Source organism: Oncorhynchus clarkii, chromosome 23 (genome assembly GCF_045791955.1).
Source record: "Oncorhynchus clarkii lewisi isolate Uvic-CL-2024 chromosome 23, UVic_Ocla_1.0, whole genome shotgun sequence".
In the NCBI taxonomy this organism is placed as follows: domain Eukaryota; kingdom Metazoa; phylum Chordata; class Actinopteri; order Salmoniformes; family Salmonidae; genus Oncorhynchus; species Oncorhynchus clarkii.
In genome coordinates this window covers 32,006,478-32,025,079 of record NC_092169.1, presented here as the reverse complement: position 1 = coordinate 32,025,079, position 18,602 = coordinate 32,006,478, and the positions used below count along the sequence as shown (strand labels likewise).

The window sequence follows — 18,602 nt, the reverse complement described above, 5'->3', positions numbered from 1 at the left end:
CACATGTCAGGTGTACTTCCTTACTATACATTTAATTGTTATCTCTGTCAGCCTTTTGATGAAGAATACTTGAGCCATCTAGATCCGCCTGTCAAGCACATGTCATTCCACGCCTACATCCGTAAGCTGACAGGAGGCGCCGACAAGTGAGTGGCACCAGATGTTCTCTAGCCTGGTCCCAGACCTGTCTATGGTTTCTTGGCAACATGTTTGGCATGACAACATCCATTGAAGTTGGCAAGATTGCATAAATAGATCTGGGACCAGTCTATGCACTCTTCACTTCCCTAGCAGGAGAATTGGCCACATCCACAAGCTCTTTGTCTTTATTTAAAACCTATTTTCCTCTACAGAGGGAAGTTTGTGGCCCTGGAGAACATCAGCTGTAAGATCAAGTCAGGCTGTGAGGGCCACCCTCCCTGGCCAGAGGGGATCTGCACCAAGTGCCAGCCCAGCGCCATCACCCTCAACAGACAAGTACGCCCCATAACTCCCTCCTCCTTGCTCCAAAGAGCCTATACACACTCACCTCCTTGCCCCCAAGGGTCCATCTCAATACTCCCCTTTGCTGCCAAGGGTCCATCTCAGTATTTTAAATTGTCTTCCTCTCCTTGTCTGCTCGGCTTCATTTACATTCCCATCAGTTCAGATTAAGAGAAGATGACGAGAGGAATCCTATTGAAACACACCACAAGAGATTTCTCAGTCTCTACCAATTCCTAGTGGAGATAGTGATTTGTATAACCCGCCTCATCCCTGCTACCAGAAATACAGACATATAGACAACATCATGTTTGAGAACCACACCATCGCAGACCGTTTCCTGGACTTCTGGAGGAAGACGGGCAGCCAGAGGATGGGCTACCTGTACGGCAGGTACACAGAGCACAAAGACATCCCTCTGGCCATCAGAGCAGAGGTCGCTGCCATCTACGAACCCCCGCAGGTGAGTGCTCTGCACTCTCGGGAGTCAGTCCAATAGTTTGTTAGGGAGTTGTAGATGTAGTAAAGTTGGTGAGCCACAGGATGGCAGTAAGTTCACTTTCAATGGGGTATTGGACATGATAAAATGCTGCTTTTTCTGGAGCAGTAATTCTATCACAGACTTAGATGCGCTCCGGCATCTTAAGCACATCAAATTCGTAGCATATGCCACTAATCGGATTTGTAACATATCACACAAATTGCTAAATTCGTAACCTATCACACTAAATGGGTGACGTAGTACACAAAAAACAGGGACCCATTTTTGTTTGTGAGTACCGCTTTAAAAACTACTGGCTGAAACTATAGAAAAGTTTCCAAATCAAATTTTATTGGTCACATACACATGGTTAGCAGATGTTAATGCAAGTGTAGCGAAATGCTTGTGCTTCTAGTTCCGACCGTGCAGTAATGTATAACAGGTATAGAGTGAATCTTTAAGTAATCAGTTCATTATAGCTATACATAGTTTCCAATAGCATAAGAAAATATAAGGTTGTGTACTTTTTCAGAAATATGTTAATCCAAGATGTGGTTTGTTTAGTTTTAACTGTTGTGAATTCCTCTGTCCATTAGATTGCCACCCAGAACAGTCTGGAGCTGGTGGAGGACCCTAAAGCTGCAGCCGTGGAGGAGATCGCAGCAAAGCTGGGCCTGCGCAAGGTAAGATAAACCACTAGCTTATACTACGGGCTTTATTTTAGCTCTTCTAGATTCTGATGTCAACCTTCTCTCCATATCACTATCAATTCCATTTCGATTACTGAATTGGAATAGAATTGACCTCAACCCTGTTCAAGACACTAAGATTGTGCTCTGCAATATATACCCACCCTTGTTTTTATGGTGTAACTTTAGACTTAGACGTCCAGGGATCTCGGTAACGCAGAATTCTGAATTTTTTCACAGAGAAAAAAAAGCTGTGTTTTGCTCTGCATCAGACAAATTTTGTATTTCAGTTGTACTTCTCCACTCGTATGAGAATTCACACAGCTACTTTTCTCAGTGTACAGTTGTGGCCAAAGGTTTTGAATGACACACATTAATTTTCAGTCTGCTGCCTCAGTTTGTATGATGACAATTTGCATATACGCCAGAATGTTATGAAGAGTGATCAGATGAATTGCAATTAATTGCAAAGTCCCTCTTTGCCATGCAAATGAACTGAATCCCCAAAAAACATTTCCACTGCATTTCAGCCCTGCACAAAAGGACCAGCTGACATCATGTCAGGGATACTCTCTTTAACACAGGTGTGAGTGTTGACGAGGACAAGGCTGTAGATCACTCTGTCATGCTGATTGAGTTCGAATAACAGACTGGAAGCTTCAAAAGGAGGTTGGTGCTTGGAATCATTGTTCTTCCTCTCTCAACCATGTTTACCTGCAAGGAAACACGTGCCGCCGTCATCATTGCTTTGCACAAAAAGGGCTTCACGGGCAAGGATATTGCTTCTAGTAAGATTGCACCTAAATCAACCACTTTATCGGATCATCAAGAACTTCAAGGAGAGCGGTTCAAGGAGAGCGGTTGTTGTGGAGAAGGCTTCCAGCACCTTGCCATAAGGCAAAAGTGATAAGTGGCTCGGGGGGAAAAAACAATGATATTTTGTGTCCATGGCCAGGAAACTTCCCAGACCTTAATCCCATTTAGAACTTGTTGTCAATCCTCAACAGGCGGTTGGACAAACAAAATCCCACAAATGCTGACAAACTCCAAGCATTGATTATGCAAGAATGAGCTGCCATCAGTCAGGATGTGGCCCAGAAGTTAATTGACAGCATGCCAGGGCGGATTGCAGAGGTCTTGAAAAATAAGGGTCAGCACTGCAAATATTGACTCTTTGAATCAACTTCATGTAATTGTCAATAAAAGCCTTTGACACTTATGAAATGCTTGTAATTATACTTCAGTATTCCATAGTAACACATGACAAAAATATCTAAAGACATTGAAGCAGCAGACTTTGTGAAAATTAATATTTGTGTCATTCTCAACTTTTTGCCACAACTGTGGCCTACTTCTCTGGTAAAATGCAAGGTTAACTTCAAGCAAAACATTTGGAAATGTAGCTGGATACATATCATAAACATTAGAAATATGATGAGCAAGCATATTGTTTTGCAAAAAATACTTTGCCTTTTCACTGTACGCTCATCTACTTGTGGGGCTGCTAGCCAAATAGCATTGCACTTCTGTCATTTAATGAAAAGAGAGCTATTTTCTGTAGAACATTTTGTTTCACTTTGTTGAATCAAAAGATACCACTGGACAGATTATTGTCTGATTGGTACTATCTTTCCCCACCTACACCACCTAACTCCTTCCTGTCAGGAAGAGGTAAAGAGGAACATCTGGGTTCAAGCAGTAAGCTCAGGAGGCTAAATACAGGACAGCCTGCTCCTATCTAGTGTGTCTGGCAACTACGGTACAGCCTAACCAACTGGCCAGAGACATCGAGTGGTGGAGGGTCTATGACTGCGTCCCTAATGGTACTCTATTCCCTATATAGTCTGAACTTTTGACCATTTTGGGATGCAGCTTTATTCTCTCGGGCCATGAGGCTCTAATCAATTCTTTGGATTTGTCAGTCTTCTCAGGATGATGGCTTAAACAACTTCCATATGCCACCAGACCAGGCCATGGTGTAATGTGTAGAGCTTACACAACCAGTATGATTTCTCTGGTAGGAAATTGCATTATAATCAAAAGTGTTGTATCTTGTGGGCAAGAGTTTGCGTGTAACAAATGTACTCGACGAACGTATCACTATAGCCTACATGTTATGTGTTGTACAACTTCAATGTCTAATGTAACGTGTGGTCCGATCAAACTGTGTTATTTTCATTGGATGGCAGATCTGCCAACCTGTACTCATTTTGTGTACCATACACATATTTTGAGGAATAACTACTCTAAAATATGCAAAAGAGGCTTTTAGTTGTGGGTTTTGACTCAACTGTCTGAAGCTGGAGCTGAACCAATAAGATATCTTGGGCAAGGAGAGAAAATCTGTCTCTCCACTCTGGCACGCAAGTTATTAATAACTTCATGTTCAAAGTTGTGCACTCTCCTCAAACAACAGCATGAGTTTCTTTCACTGTAATAGCTACTGTAAATTAGACAGTGCAGTTTGATTAACACGAATGTAAGCTTTCTGCCAATATGAGATATGTCTATGTCCTGGGAAATGTTCTTGTTACTTACAACCTCATGCTAATCGCATTAGCCTACGTTAGCTTAACCGTCCCGTGGTCGGGAAATCGATACCGAAGAAGTTTTAAACCCCCTATGCTCCTTTTGAGACCCCTCTTTCAAAGTCACTGAATTCTCTTCTAGCCATGGTAGCCAAAATAATGGGCAACTGGACATTTTTATGCATTGATGGGATGTTACTTGCTTAATTAACTTAAGAACTACACCCGTGTGGAAAGTACCTACTTTCAATGTACATTGTATCCCTCATTTACTCAAGTGTTTCCTTTATTTTGGCAGTTATGTCTGTCTCCTGTCTGTCCTGTCTGTGATTATATAAGCCTAGTTTAGCTGTTTCATATTCCAAATACAGTAGGCTAGACTTCTACATTGCATCCAGCAATTGAATTATTCAGATTTTGTCACCAAACAAGATTAAGAAGCCAGAAGCCCTGACTGTACATTTAAAATGTATTTCTATTGAAGAAGAGCCAATTACCAAGTACCCATAAGACTATAGCCTATCATTCCTAAGGAGGCAGTCTTCTGCCAACATCTGCCGCCTTGGGGTCTGAGGCCGGGAGTTCCGCCGCAGTGAAGTGCTACTCATAAAGATTCTTAAAGTTTGGCTGGGGTGGTGTTCTACTGACTGTCTTCCTGTGTTGTCTTTACTGTAGGTGGGGTGGATATTCACGGACCTGCTCTCTGAGGACACCAGGATAGGAACGGTTAAATACACCAGGAACAAGGTGAGAACACATCCATACACTGCCTGGACAAGCACTATAAACTTAACCTGTAAACCATAATTGCGAAATACCAGGGAATAGCCTAATGCACAGCATTAGTTTTGTGAATGAATCTAGGCGACTCTAGGTGGACAAAGCTGAAATATCTTTAATCTTGTCTGTGTAGGACTCGTATTTCCTGAGTGCAGAGGAGTGCATCACGGCTGGACACTTCCAGAACCAACAGTCTAACCCCTGCAGACTCTCACCCGACGGACACTTTGGGTCCAAGTTTATCACTGTGGCGGCCACAGGTACGCTAGCTACCCATGGCTCACCTAACTAGGCTACCTGTGGCTCACTCTAAGCCTAGCGGTTAGAGCGTTGGGCCATTGACCGAGCAGACGAGATGAAAAATCTGTCGGTGCCTTTGGGCAAGCCACTTAACCCTAATTTGCTTTATGACTGACCCTGTAAAACATATTTTCTCTGAACCTATCTGGTGTATGTGACAATAAAACACATACACTTACATACAGTGCATTTGGAAAGTATTCAGACCCCTTGACCTTTTCCACATTTTGTTACGTTACAGCCTTATTCCAAAATGGGTTGAATTAAAAAAAAAAATCCTCAGCAATCTACACACACTACCCCCATAATGACAAAGCCAAAACAGGTTTTTAGATTTTTTTTGCCAATGTATTAAAAATAAAAAACTGGGTACCTTATGTAAATAAGTATTCATACCCTTTGCTATGAGACTTGAAATTGAGCTCAGGTGCATACTGTCCATTGATCGTTCTTGAGATGTTTCTACAATTTGATTGGATACCACCTGTGATAAATTCAATTGATTGGACATGATTTGGAAAAACACGCACCTGTCTTTATAAGGTACCACAGTTGACAATGCATGTCAAAAAACATGCTAAGGTCGAAGGAATTGTCCGGAGAGATCCGAGACAGGATTGTGTCGAGGCACAGATCTGGGGAAGGATACCAAAACATGTCTGCAGCATTGAAGGGCCCCAAGAACACAGTGGCCTTTATCATTCTTAAATGGAAGAAGTTTGGAACCACCAAGACTCTTCCTAGTGCTGGCCGCCCGGCCAAACTGCGCAATCAGGTGAGAAGGGCCTTGGTCAGGGAGGTAACCAAGAACCCAATGGTCACTCTGACAGAGCTCCATAGTTCCTCTGTGGAGATGGGAGAACCTTCCAGAAGGTCAACCATCTCTGCAGCACTCCACCAATCAGGCGTTTATGGTCGAGTAGCCAGATGGAAGCCACTCCTCAGTAAAGGCAAATGACAGCCTGCTTAGAGTTTGCCAAAGGGTACCTAAAGGACTCTTAGACCATGAGAAACAAGATTCTCTGGTCTGATGAATGCCAAGTGTCATGTCTGGAGGAAACCTGGCACCATGCATATGGTGAAGCATCATCAAGGACTGGGAGACTAGTCAGGATCGAGGGAAAGTACAGAGAGATCCTTGATGATTAACCTGCTCCACAGTGTTCAGGACCTGAGACTGGGGTTAAAGGTTCACCTTCCAACAGCACAACGATCCTAAGCACACAGCCAAGGCAACGCAGTAGTGGCTTCGGGACAAGTCTCTCCTTGAGTGGCCCAGCCAGAGCCCAGATCAAACATCTCTGGAGAGACCTGAAAGTTGCCATGCAGCGACGCTCCCCATCCAACCTGACGGCGCTTGAGAGGATATGCAGAGAAGAATGGGAGAAACTCCCCAAATACAGGTGTGCCAAGCTTGTAGCGTCATACCCAAGAAGATTTGAGGCTGCCAAATGTGCTTCAACAAAGTACTTAGTAAATGGTCTGAATACCTATGGGATCTTTCTGTTGTTTTATAAATTGACGAGGGACATTTTTTTAAATACATTTTTGAACAAGTCCGCAACGTAACAAAAAGTGAAGGGATCTAAATACTTTCCGAATGCACTGTGTATATTTTGCTATCCTGGGCCTGCGCTACTGTCTAAAAGAGCAATCTGTTTACATAAGATTGAGTGATGATTGGTATTCCCTGACCTTGTGATATTCATAGATCAGGAAATCCCTAGCCTGGTCCCAGATTGTTTTGTGCTGTCTTACCACTCCTATATAATTTATTTGTGTCTGTTTTGCGAAATTCGTCTTGCATCTCTTCTCAAATTTAACAGTATAGCATCACCACACAGGTTATACATTTAAAGAAATATATAAAACAAATCCTATGGTCTTTGACCAACTGTGGTATCAACCCCCAGTCGGACTCTGTGTTACCCGCCAGGTGGTCCTGATAACCAGGTGCACTTTGAGGGTTACCAGGTGTCTAACCAGTGCATGGCCCTGGTGAGAGACGAGTGCCTACTGCCCTGCCGAGACGCCCCCGAGCTGGGCTACGCTAAAGAGTCCAGCACAGAGCAGTATGTACCGGACGTCTTCTACAAGGTACAGGAACACACACACGCATTCTTAGACTGTCTAAACTTCTCAAAAGCTCAATAAACTCTGAAAGACACTGCACTCAGTCACTACCTTTTCTTTCTCACCACTAACAGACCATTTGTCATTTTAGTTCACCAAACATTTTCTTTTGGCTGAAACTAAAGGAACAAACGTTGACATGCTTGATTGAAGTTTATTATGCTTCAATTAAGTGAAATTATTCAGTTGATCAGTTAAATGGATGTGGCTATGGTATGAATAAATGGAGCTAGCCAATAGTGTTGCTGGAAAAATTGCTATACTGTTACATCGCAATATTATTTTGGACGATATTTTGATACTTTGACTCCAAGAATTGATTGTTTATTTTTGCTAGGTAGCGTTAGCTAGCGCTAGTCAGTTGTACCTGCGCCAGAACTCCAGGATTTTTCATCCTATAATTTGTTCTTCATTTTAAATAGTGAGTTACATTTCAGCACTTTTATTACTAACCACGTTTCCATCTACAGTTTTTATTCAAGTAAAGTCATACCGTATAATTTTTTTTTTTTTTAACACGACAGCTGTGATGGAAACAGGAAGTATCAGTACAATTTTATAAATGCTGACAGATAATTTGTTAGTTTGACATGGGATCTTTTTGTCTGTAATTAATTATGCGTGAATTGGCTGTGGATATGCCTTTGTGTCAATATTGATATAATCAACCATCATATCGAAGTAAACTTGGAGTCACGTGATGATATGGTATGATCCTCCCACTATGACTCAGGAATGCATGCAGTTTATTAGGCTACAGATTAAATAAGTTATGAACTTCACAGGGTGGTGAAAGTGCAAGGTGATGATCTTGAATGCTCCTTTCTAATAAATATTGAGGGTCTTATTCTGGTGACATGATCGATGCTTGGCTGTCATTTGACAAATTTAAAATTAATATTTTTCTGTCCATAATATTCTCATCATGTAGGCTATACCCTCACTGTATCTGCCAGCTGTTGGCTAGAGCGCATGTGCCAAGACCAGAGTGGACACGTTCGCTATATAACGCAACATATTTAGTGATAAAACCATCAGTACAGTTGAAAATGCTAAGGAAGCTCATTTTTCTGTATTTTAAAATATTTTTTTTACCCTGTTTTTGCCCCAATTTCGTGGTAGTCTTGTCTCATCGCTGCAACTCCCGTACGGACTCGGGAGAGGCGAAGGTCGAGAGCCGTGCATCCTCTGACACCCAACCAAGCTGCACTGCTTCTTGGCACAATACCCACTTAACCCGGAAGCCAGCCGCACCAATGTGTCGGAGGAAACACTGTGCACCTTTTGCTACAGTATTCCTATTTTTCTCTCCATTGATGATTGTTCTTCCCCTCAACAGGACAAAGATAAATTTGGCAACGACATCACATATCTAGCCCGGCCTCTTCCCGTGGAGTACCTTATCATAGACGTGAGTATGATTGATTTTTTTTTTTGCCGATGTTTCCGGCGGCAGGGTAGCCTAGTGGTTAGAGCATTGGACTAGTAACCGGAAGGTTGCGAGTTCAAACCCCCGAGCTGACAAGGTACAAATCTGTCGTTCTGCCCCTGAACAGGCAGTTAACCCACTGTTCCCAGGCCGTCATTGAAAATAAGAATTTGTTCTTAACTGACTTGCCTGGCTAAATAAAGGTAAAAAAAAAAAAAAAAAAAAAAAAAAAAAAAAAAAAAAAAAAAAAACAAGAAGAAAAATTCATAAAATTCCATGCGAATTCATTGTTGCTGTCAGCAACATAGTTAACCATTGTACCTCTACTACTTTATCTCAATTTCCTTCTCATTTAACTTCTCAAAGGATTGCCATACAGGACTTCGCTGCTGTCGCTTGCCTTTCTATTCTCCATTTTCCCAACTGTTAACGATGATGACGTAGTGGTGGAGAGTCGACTCCAAAATAATTGATTCCTAAACTCCTTGCATGTCGACTCCCATTTCTGAGTGCTAAGATTTTACTCCTAAGATTCTGTATTTTTGGAACGGTGGAGACTGATTAGTTGCCGTACTTCCGAGAACACTTGCGTCTTTCATAACAAGCTAGCAAGGGACGGCGAGCGCAGGGATGAGCGCAGTTTAGGCAGGATGGCCACCAGTCAAAACCGTGCTGTATCTCGCAATGGAAGGCTGTATGTCACACTTTATAGGCTTGCAATGTCTCATAACTTCAATGAAGCATGACCTATCATCAATGAATAGGCTGGGATATTGAGATTAGCGAGATGCAACACTTGGCTCTCACACAGTCACACACAGTATGTGCACAGGTTCACTTCAAGCTGTTCACAGCTTGGTAGCCAGGGCACCAAAGCAGTGGAAAAGTTAAGCCTTCCCCTTCAATGCTCTTAGTTGTTGTGGAAATTGATCCACCAAGCTGTTTACTTTCTGCATCTACGTAAAAAAAAAAGGGTTTTTCGGTTAGGAATCTTTCCTAATTTCAAGCATCCTAACTTTGTTTAAACGTTCACACCCCTAGATTGAACAAGTTCTTGCATATACAGTGCCTACAGAAAGTATTCATACCTTCAATTTTTCCCCATAATTTGCTGTTACATCCTGAAGTTAAAGTTTAGATTTTGTTACTGGCCTACACATAATACCCATAATGTTAGTAGAATTATGTTTTTAGAAATCTTTACAAATTAATTAAAAATGAAAAGAGGAAATGTTTTCATTCAATAAGTATTCAAACCCTTTTGTTATGGCAAGCTTGAAATAAGTTCAAGTATACAAATTTGTCTAACAAGTCACCTAAGTTGCATGGGCTTACTCTGCAATAATAATGTCAATTTTTTTTTGAAAGACTACCTAATTTCTTTACCACTCACATGCAGTTATCTGTAATGTCCCTCAGACAAGCAGTGCATTTATAAATGTATTTATAAACATCAGCAGACGTCACAAAGTGTTTATAAAGAAACCCAGTCTAAAACCCCAAACAGCAAGCAATGCAGATGTAGAAGCACGGTGGCTAGGGAAAAACTGCCTATAAAGGCAGGAACCTAGGAAGAAACTGGGCTCTGAGGGGTGGACAGACCTCTTCTGGCTGTGCTGGGTTTGAGGTTGTAAGAGTACATGGCCGTTAAGGCCAGATCGTCCTTCAAGATGTTTAAGCATTCATAGATGACCAGCAGGGTCAAATAATAATTAGTGGTTGTAGAGGGTGCAACAGGTCAGCACCTCAGGAGTTGTCTGTTGGCTTTTCATAAGTGAGCTTTCAGAGGTTGAGATGGCAGGTGCAGGGAGGGATGAAGAGAGGGAACCAGAAGACAGGAGAACTTCATCGGATGGGTGACCCTAGCCCCCCGGCACATAGACTATTGCAGCATAGATAATGGAGGCTGAGACGGGGGGTCAGGGGACCCTGTGGCCATGTCTAACAATACCCCCGGACAGGGCCACAGGCAGGATATAACCCCACCCACTTTGCCAAAGCACAGCCCCCACACCACTAGAGGGATATCAAATCAAAATCAAATCAAATTTATTTATATAGCCCTTCGTACATCAGCTGATATCTCAAAGTGCTGTACAGAAACCCAGCCTAAAACCCCAAACAGCAAGCAATGCAGGTGTAGAAGCACGGTGGCTAGGAAAAACTCCCTAGAAAGGCCAAAACCTAGGAAGAAACCTAGAGAGGAACCAGGATATGTGGGGTGGCCAGTCCTCTTCTGGCTGTGCCGGGTGGAGATTATAACAGAACATGGCCAAGATGTTCAAATGTTCATAAATGACCAGCATGGTCGAATAATAATAAGGCAGAACAGTTGAAACTGGAGCAGCAGCACGGTCAGGTGGACTGGGGACAGCAAGGAGTCATCATGTCATGTATTCCTGGGGCATGGTCCTAGGGCTCAGGTCCTCCGAGAGAGAGAAAGAAAGAGAGAATTAGAGAGAGCATATGTGGGATGGCCAGTCCTCTTCTGGCTGTGCCGGGTGGAGATTATAACAGAACATGGCCAAGATGTTCAAATGTTCATAAATGACCAGCATGGTCAAATAATAATAAGGCAGAACAGTTGAAACTGGAGCAGCAGCACGGCCAGGTGGACTGGGGACAGCAAGGAGTCATCATGTCAGGTAGTCCTGGGGCATGGTCCTAGGGCTCAGGTCCTCCGAGAGAGAGAAAGAAAGAGAGGAGAGAATTAGAGAACGCACACTTAGATTCACACAGGACACCGAATAGGACAGGAGAAGTACTCCAGATATAACAAACTGACCCTAGCCCCCCGACACATAAACTACTGCAGCATAAATACTGGAGGCTGAGGCAGGAGGGGTCAGGAGACACTGTGGCCCCATCCGAGGACACCCCCGGACAGGGCCAAACAGGAAGGATATAACCCCACCCACTTTGCCAAAGCACAGCCCCCACACCACTAGAGGGATATCTTCAACCACCAACTTACCATCCTGAGACAAGGCTGAGTATAGCCCACAAAGATCTCCGCCACGGCACAACCCAAGGGGGGGCGCCAACCCAGACAGGATGACCACATCAGTGAATCAACCCACTCAGGTGACGCACCCCCTCCAGGGACGGCATTAGAGAGCCCCAGTAAGCCAGTGACTCAGCCCCTGTAATAGGGTTAGAGGCAGAGAATCCCAGTGGAAAGAGGGGAACCGGCCAGGCAGAGACAGCAAGGGCGGTTCGTTGCTCCAGAGCCTTTCCGTTCACCTTCCCACTCCTGGGCCAGACTACACTCAATCATATGACCCACTGAAGAGATGAGTCTTCAGTAGAGACTTAAAGGTTGAGACCGAGTTTGCGTCTCTGACATGGGTAGGCAGACCGTTCCATAAAAATGGGGCTCTATAGGAGAAAGCCCTGCCTCCAGCTGTTTGCTTAGAAATTCTAGGGACAATTAGGAGGCCTGCGTCTTGTAGGTATGTACGGCAGGACCAAATCAGAGAGATAGGTAGGAGCAAGCCCATGTAATGCTTTGTAGGTTAGCAGTAAAACCTTGAAATCAGCCCTTGCTTTGACAGAAAGCCAGTGTAGAGAGGCTAGCACTGGAGTAATTTGATCAAATTTTTTGGTTCTAGTCAGGATTCTAGCAGCTGTATTTAGCACTAACTGAAGTTTATTTAGTGCTTTATCCGGGTAGCCGGAAAGTAGAGCATTGCAGTAGTCTAACCTAGAAGTGACAAAAGCATGGATTAATTTTTCTGCATCATTTTTGGGCAGAAAGTTTCTGATTTTTGCAATGTTACGTAGATGGAAAAAAGCTGTCCTTGAAATGGTCTTGATATGTTCTTCAAAAGAGAGATCAGGGTCCAGAGTAACGCCGAGGTCCTTCAGTTTTATTTGAGACGACTGTACAACCATTAAGATTAATTGTCAGATTCAACAGAAGATCTCTTTGTTTCTTGGGACCTAGAACAAGCGTCTCTGTTTTGTCCGAGTTTAAAAGTAGAAAAGTATTTACATTGAAGGCCTAGGAACAGTGGGTTAACGGCCTTGTTCACAGTTGACAGCCTTGTTCACAGTTGACAGACCTTGTCAGCTCGGGGATTCGATCTAGCAACCTTTAGGTTCCAACCTTTACCAACCGATCTAGCAACCTTTAGGTTACCTGCCCAATGCTCTAACCACTAGGCTACCTGCCGACCCAGGTAGCCCAGTGTTGTGCGAGTCTGCTGTAGAGCTCATCACTCCCCTTAACCTGGGCCCAGAGACAATTACTCAATGCCAACACGTCTTTCTAGCTGATTTACATAAAGCTATGTTGCCCTTTGTGACCTGTTTCATCCTAACACCGTTGGTGCCAACGTGGATAACAATATCCCTATACCATCTACACTCGCCAGTTTTAGCCTCAGCCAGCACCATCTTCAGATTAGCTTTTACGTTGATATCCCTGCCCCCTGGTAAACAGTGTATGATCGCTTTTAAAGTCTAATATTGCGGGCAATGGAGTTAGGTAACAAATCAGACATTGAATATCCCTTTGATCAAGTTATTAATTACGCTTTGAATGGTCTTTACAGTGATACAGGCGTCTTTCCTGACTCCGTTGAAGGAGAGGAAGTGTTAATGGCTGTGATAGGAGAGAATTGAGGATGGATCAACATTGTAGTTAGTTCACAATGCTAACCTAATTGACAGTGAAAAGGAAGCCTGTAAAGAGCACAAATATTCCAACACAAAGTAATACTGAAAAAATGTGGCAAAGCAATTCACTTTTTGTCCTGAATACAGTGTTACGTTTGGGGCAAATACAACACATTACTGAATACCTCTCTTCATATTTTCAAGCATATTGGTGGCTGCATTGTTTTATGGATATTCTTGAAGTTAAGGACTGGGAAGTTTTTCAGAGTAAAAAATAAACGTAATGGAGCGAAACACAGGCAAAATCCTAGAGGAAACCTGGTTTAATCTGCTTTTCACCAGACACTGGTGAATTCAAATCATTGTTGCTTACCCTGAAGACAGTAAACATTCCTGAGTTGACGTGTTACAGTTTTGACTTAAATGTTCTTAAATCTATGGCAAAACCTGAGAAAGGTTGTCTGGCAATGATCAACCAATGTGACCGCTTGAAGAATTTTCAAAATAACATTTTGCAAGTGTTGCACAATACAGGTGTGGAGAGCTCTTAGAGACTTACCCAGAAAGACTCAGCTGTAATTGCTGCCAAATGTGATTCAAACATGTATTACCTCAGGGGTGTGAATACTTCTGTAAATTAGATATTTCTGTATTTAATTTTCAATAAATGTGGAAATATTTCTAAAAACAAATGTTTTCACTTTGTCATTATTTTTCCCCAACTCAACAAAATGTGAAATAAGTCGAAGGTTATTAATACTTTCTGAAGGCACTGTAGGTAATTCATCAATGACATGTTGTGATGAGTAGCGGTAGGGCAGGTTTTAGAGTTTAGCAAACTTAGCAGGGCCAGTCAACTAAAATAAGCCTTTGTCAATCAATATTATTCCATTTACATTCCCCATGCCTTCCAACTAGCAAGTTCATATACACATGTTGTTTTCAGAACATTTTGATTGCTGTGTGTGTTTGCGAAACTTTGCCCAATGATGTCAGGATGATGTCTTCCTCTTTCCACAATGTCATAAAATGTTGGCATCTCCATGCCATGCAGCCATACATCTACCACCTCACCCTGGGGTGGTGCTAGCCAATGATGAGCCAGAGAAAATAAAGAGAACTAGATAACTTGCCAAATATTTATTACCATCTGAGAGCACTTAATTCCTTCTTGTATTCTGTTTTCATATTGACATCTGTTTTCTTGGCTCTACATCTCACTGATGTCAGAGGGAAGGCTCTCAAAGATCTAACTCGTTTCTAGTCAGTCAACTCTTCTTCTTCACTCTCCTTCCTTACATCTCCATCCAGATAACCACCACGTTCCCCAAGGACCCCCAGTACACCTTCTGCTCCACACAACGCTTCCCCATTGAGAACAGAGACATCCTGGGAGAGACACAGGTAATCATTATCACACGCACACCATTCTGCTCCACACAACGTTTCCCCATAGAGAACAGACACATCCTGGGAGAGACTTGCTCAATAACACACCCACAGTAACAAATAAAAAATTATATTTAGTTTGCTTCAGTAGCCAAATAGTGACCTACATACTTATCTCTGTCTCAGAGCTTTCAGAAGGCTCTGTCATTTCCCCCCTGACCCTATAACCCTCTTTGGCAACAGCCATAATTTCTGCTATGTTTCAACCTGACCTGATCACATGTAACTCTGCCAATGAAAATGAATGCCCATGTTTAGAGTCCCTGGGCTATGGGGGGGTTATAGGAAATTATTACTCTCGATCATATTCCATGTTTTCCCCTTTCTGTGTGTGTAACAGGACTTCCACAGTTTAGCTACGTACCTGTCCCAGTGCACCTCCACTGTATTCTTGGACATTGTGTCGGATTTTCACCTACTCATCTTTCTGGTCACCAACGAGGTCATGCCTCTCAGAGTAAGTACTGTAATGCCACACACACTCTTTTCCACACATACAGACTCGCGCACACACCAAACACATTCAAGCACAATGTTTTGGTTTGTTGTCACGCTAGAAAAGGTTCAGATTATCACCACGTTTGTCCAATGTGGAAGTGATTAGTGTCGTAGTCGTCAGGATGTTTTTCCTGAGAATGTCTTTGATGGTGGTTAAATACATTACACGCTTTACATAATAACGCTTCACCATCTGGCAGTCTGACGGATGAATCTGGGTTTAGTGAATGCCAGAAGAACGCTACCTGCCCCAATGCATAGTGCCAATGGTACATTTTGGTGGAGGAAGAAGAATAATGTGAGGCTGGGTTTTTTTATGGTTCGGGCTAGGCCCCTTAAGTCCAGTGAAGGGAAATCTTAATGCTACAGCATACACTGACATTCTAGACGATTCTGTGCTTCCAACTTTATGGCAACAGTTTGGGGATGGCCTTATCCTGTTTCAGCATGACAATGCCCTCGTGCACAAAGTGAGGGCCATAGAGCAAGTCCCCGCAGCAATCTTACAACATCTAGTGGAAAACCTTCCCAGAAGAGTGGAGGATGTTATAGCAGCGAAGGGGGGACCAGCTTAATTTGAATGCCCATGATTTTGGAATGAAATGTTCAACGAGCAGGCATTCACATACTTTTGGTCATGTAGTGTACTTTTACTCACTTTAAAATACAGTGCTTTCCAAAGTATTCATATCCCTTGACTTATTCCACATTTTGTTGTTACAGCCTAAATTCAGATTGGATGAATTTTTTATTTTTTATCACCCATCTACTCACAATACCCCCTAATGACAAAGTGAAAACAACTGTTTATAATTTTTTGCTAATTTATAGAAAATGAAATACAGAAATATCTAACTTACATAAGTATTCACACCCCTGAGTCAATACATGTTTGAATCACCTTTGGCAGCGATTACAGCTTTGAGTCTTTCTGGGTAAGTCTCATAAGAATTTTGCACACCTGGATTGTACAATATTTGCACATTGTTCTTTTTAATATTCTTTAAGCTCTGTCAAGTTGGTTGTTGATCATTGCTTGACAGCCATTTCCAAGTCTTTGACATACAGTACCAGTCAAGAGTTTGGACACCTGCTCATTCCAGGATTTTTTATTTATTTTTTAAAACAATTTTCTACATTGTAGAATAATAGCGAAGACATCAAAACTAGGAAGTAACACGCATGGAATCATGCAGTAACCAAAAAATTGTTAAACAAATTGAAATATATTTGAGATTCTTCAAAGTAGCCACCCTTTGCCTTGATGACAGCTTTGCACACTCTTGGCATTCTCTCAACCAGCTTCATGAGGTAGTCGCCTGGAATGCATTTCAATTAGCAGGTGTGCCTTATTAACAGGTCAAATGTGGAATTTAATTCCTTAATGCGTTTAAGCTAATTAGTTATGTTGTGACAATGTAGGGGTGGTATACAGAAGATAGCCCTATTTGGTAAAAGACCAAGTCCATATTATGGCAAGAACAGCTCAAATAAGAAAATAGAAATTCAGTCCATTACTTTGAGACCTGAAGGTCTGTCAATCTGGAAAAGTTCAAGAACTTTGAAAGTTTTTTCAAGTGCAGTCTTATAAACGATCAAGCGCTATGATAAAGCTGGCTATCATGAGGACCGCCACAGGAAAGGAAGACACAGAGTTGCCTCTGCTGCCGAGGATAAATTAATTAGATTAGCAGCACCTCAGATTGCAGCCCAAATACATTCTTCAGAGTTCAAGTAACAGACACATCTCAATGTCAACTGTTCAGAGGAGATTGCGTGAATCAGGTCTTCATGGTCAAATTGCTGCAAAGAAATAACTACTAAAGGACCCAAATAAGAAGAGACCAAGAAACATGAGCAATGGACATTAGACCGATGGAAATATGTATTTTGTCTGAGTCCAAATTTGAGATATTTGGTTCTAACCGCTGTTTCTGTGACGCAGGGTACGTGAATGGATGATCTTTGCATGTGTGGTTCCCACCGTGAAGCATGGAGGTGATGGTGTGGGGTGATTTGCTGGTGACACTGATTTATTTAGAATTCAAGGCATACTTAACCAGCATGGTTACCACAGCATTCTGCAGTGATACACCATCCCAACTGGTTTGTGCTTAGTGGGACTATCATTTGTTTTTCAACAGGAGAATGACCCAACACACCTCCAGGCTGTGTAAGGGCTATTTGACCAAGAAGGAGAGTTATGGAGTGCTCCATCAGATGACCTGGCCTCCACAATCACCTGACCTTAACCTATTTGAGATGGTTTGGGATGAGTTGGACCACAGCGGGAAGGAAAAGCATTCAACAAGTGCTCAGTTTATGTAGGAACTCCTTCAAGACTGTTGGAAAAAGCATTCCAGGTGAAGCTGGTTGAGATAATGCCAAGAGTGTGCAAAGCTGTCATCAATGCAACGGGTGGCTACTTTGAAGAATCTCAAAATATATTTAGATTTGTTTAACCGTTTAAAAAAATATATTATTACATGATTCCATGTGTCATTTCATAGTTTGGATGTCTTCGCTATTCTTCTACAGTGTAGAAAATAGTAAAAATAAAGACAAACCCTTGAATGAGCATGTCCAAACTTTTGACTGGTACAGTATAATTTCAAGACAATTTTTTTTATTTTTTATCAAAACTGTAATTCATGTTCAACACTGTTATTGCACACAGTGAGTCCATGCAATTTGTGACTTGTTAAGCTAATATTTTCTCCTGAACTTTAAGCTTAAGCTTAAAGGGGTTGAATACTTAATGACTCTTGACATTTCACGTTTTCATTTATTATTAATTTGAAAACATTTCTAAAAACATATTTCCACTTTGACATTATGGGGTATTGTAATACATTTTAAATTCAGGTTAACATAACGAAATGTGGAAAAAGTCGAGGGATGTGAATACTTTCTGAATGTGTGCTGTATGTTGTATAACAGAGTTATAATGATCTGTTCATAGGACAGCATTGGTCTGCTGCTGGACGCGGTGAAGACAAAAGACGAGGAGCTGGCTCAGACTTGGAAGAAGTCTGAGCAGTGGGCCACCATCGAGCAGCTGTGCAGTAAGTACCACTGGCCATCAAGTAGGGCGCTGACATGCCTTAGTTGAAATGATTACATTTCTATAGCTGTTGAGAAGAGATGGATTGGATTTTAAAGTGATGGATGAGTTGAACTTGTCTTGCATTAATTTCAATAAACCTTTATTG

General features: G+C 42.1%; 1 protein-coding gene across 3 annotated transcripts in view; it reads left to right on the top strand.

The window, feature by feature from the left end:
- Positions 1-18,602, top strand: part of LOC139381934 (NPL4 homolog, ubiquitin recognition factor) — a 33,327-nt gene that overhangs the window by 12,028 nt on the left and 2,697 nt on the right. For 2 of the 3 annotated variants that reach the window (XR_011628597.1, XM_071125812.1), the window contains exons 6-16: positions 52-146; positions 354-477; positions 767-946; positions 1,561-1,647; positions 4,857-4,928; positions 5,095-5,221; positions 7,198-7,358; positions 8,734-8,805; positions 14,755-14,847; positions 15,233-15,349; positions 18,353-18,455. Coding sequence is in view for 2 of the 3 variants with exons in the window: in XM_071125812.1 (XP_070981913.1) it covers positions 52-146; positions 354-477; positions 767-946; positions 1,561-1,647; positions 4,857-4,928; positions 5,095-5,221; positions 7,198-7,358; positions 8,734-8,805; positions 14,755-14,847; positions 15,233-15,349; positions 18,353-18,455 (1,231 nt within the window). In the remaining variant the exon portion in view is untranslated. The remainder of the gene's footprint in view (positions 1-51; positions 147-353; positions 478-766; positions 947-1,560; positions 1,648-4,856; positions 4,929-5,094; positions 5,222-7,197; positions 7,359-8,733; positions 8,806-14,754; positions 14,848-15,232; positions 15,350-18,352; positions 18,456-18,602) is intronic. The other variant, XM_071125813.1, reaches the window with a different exon arrangement.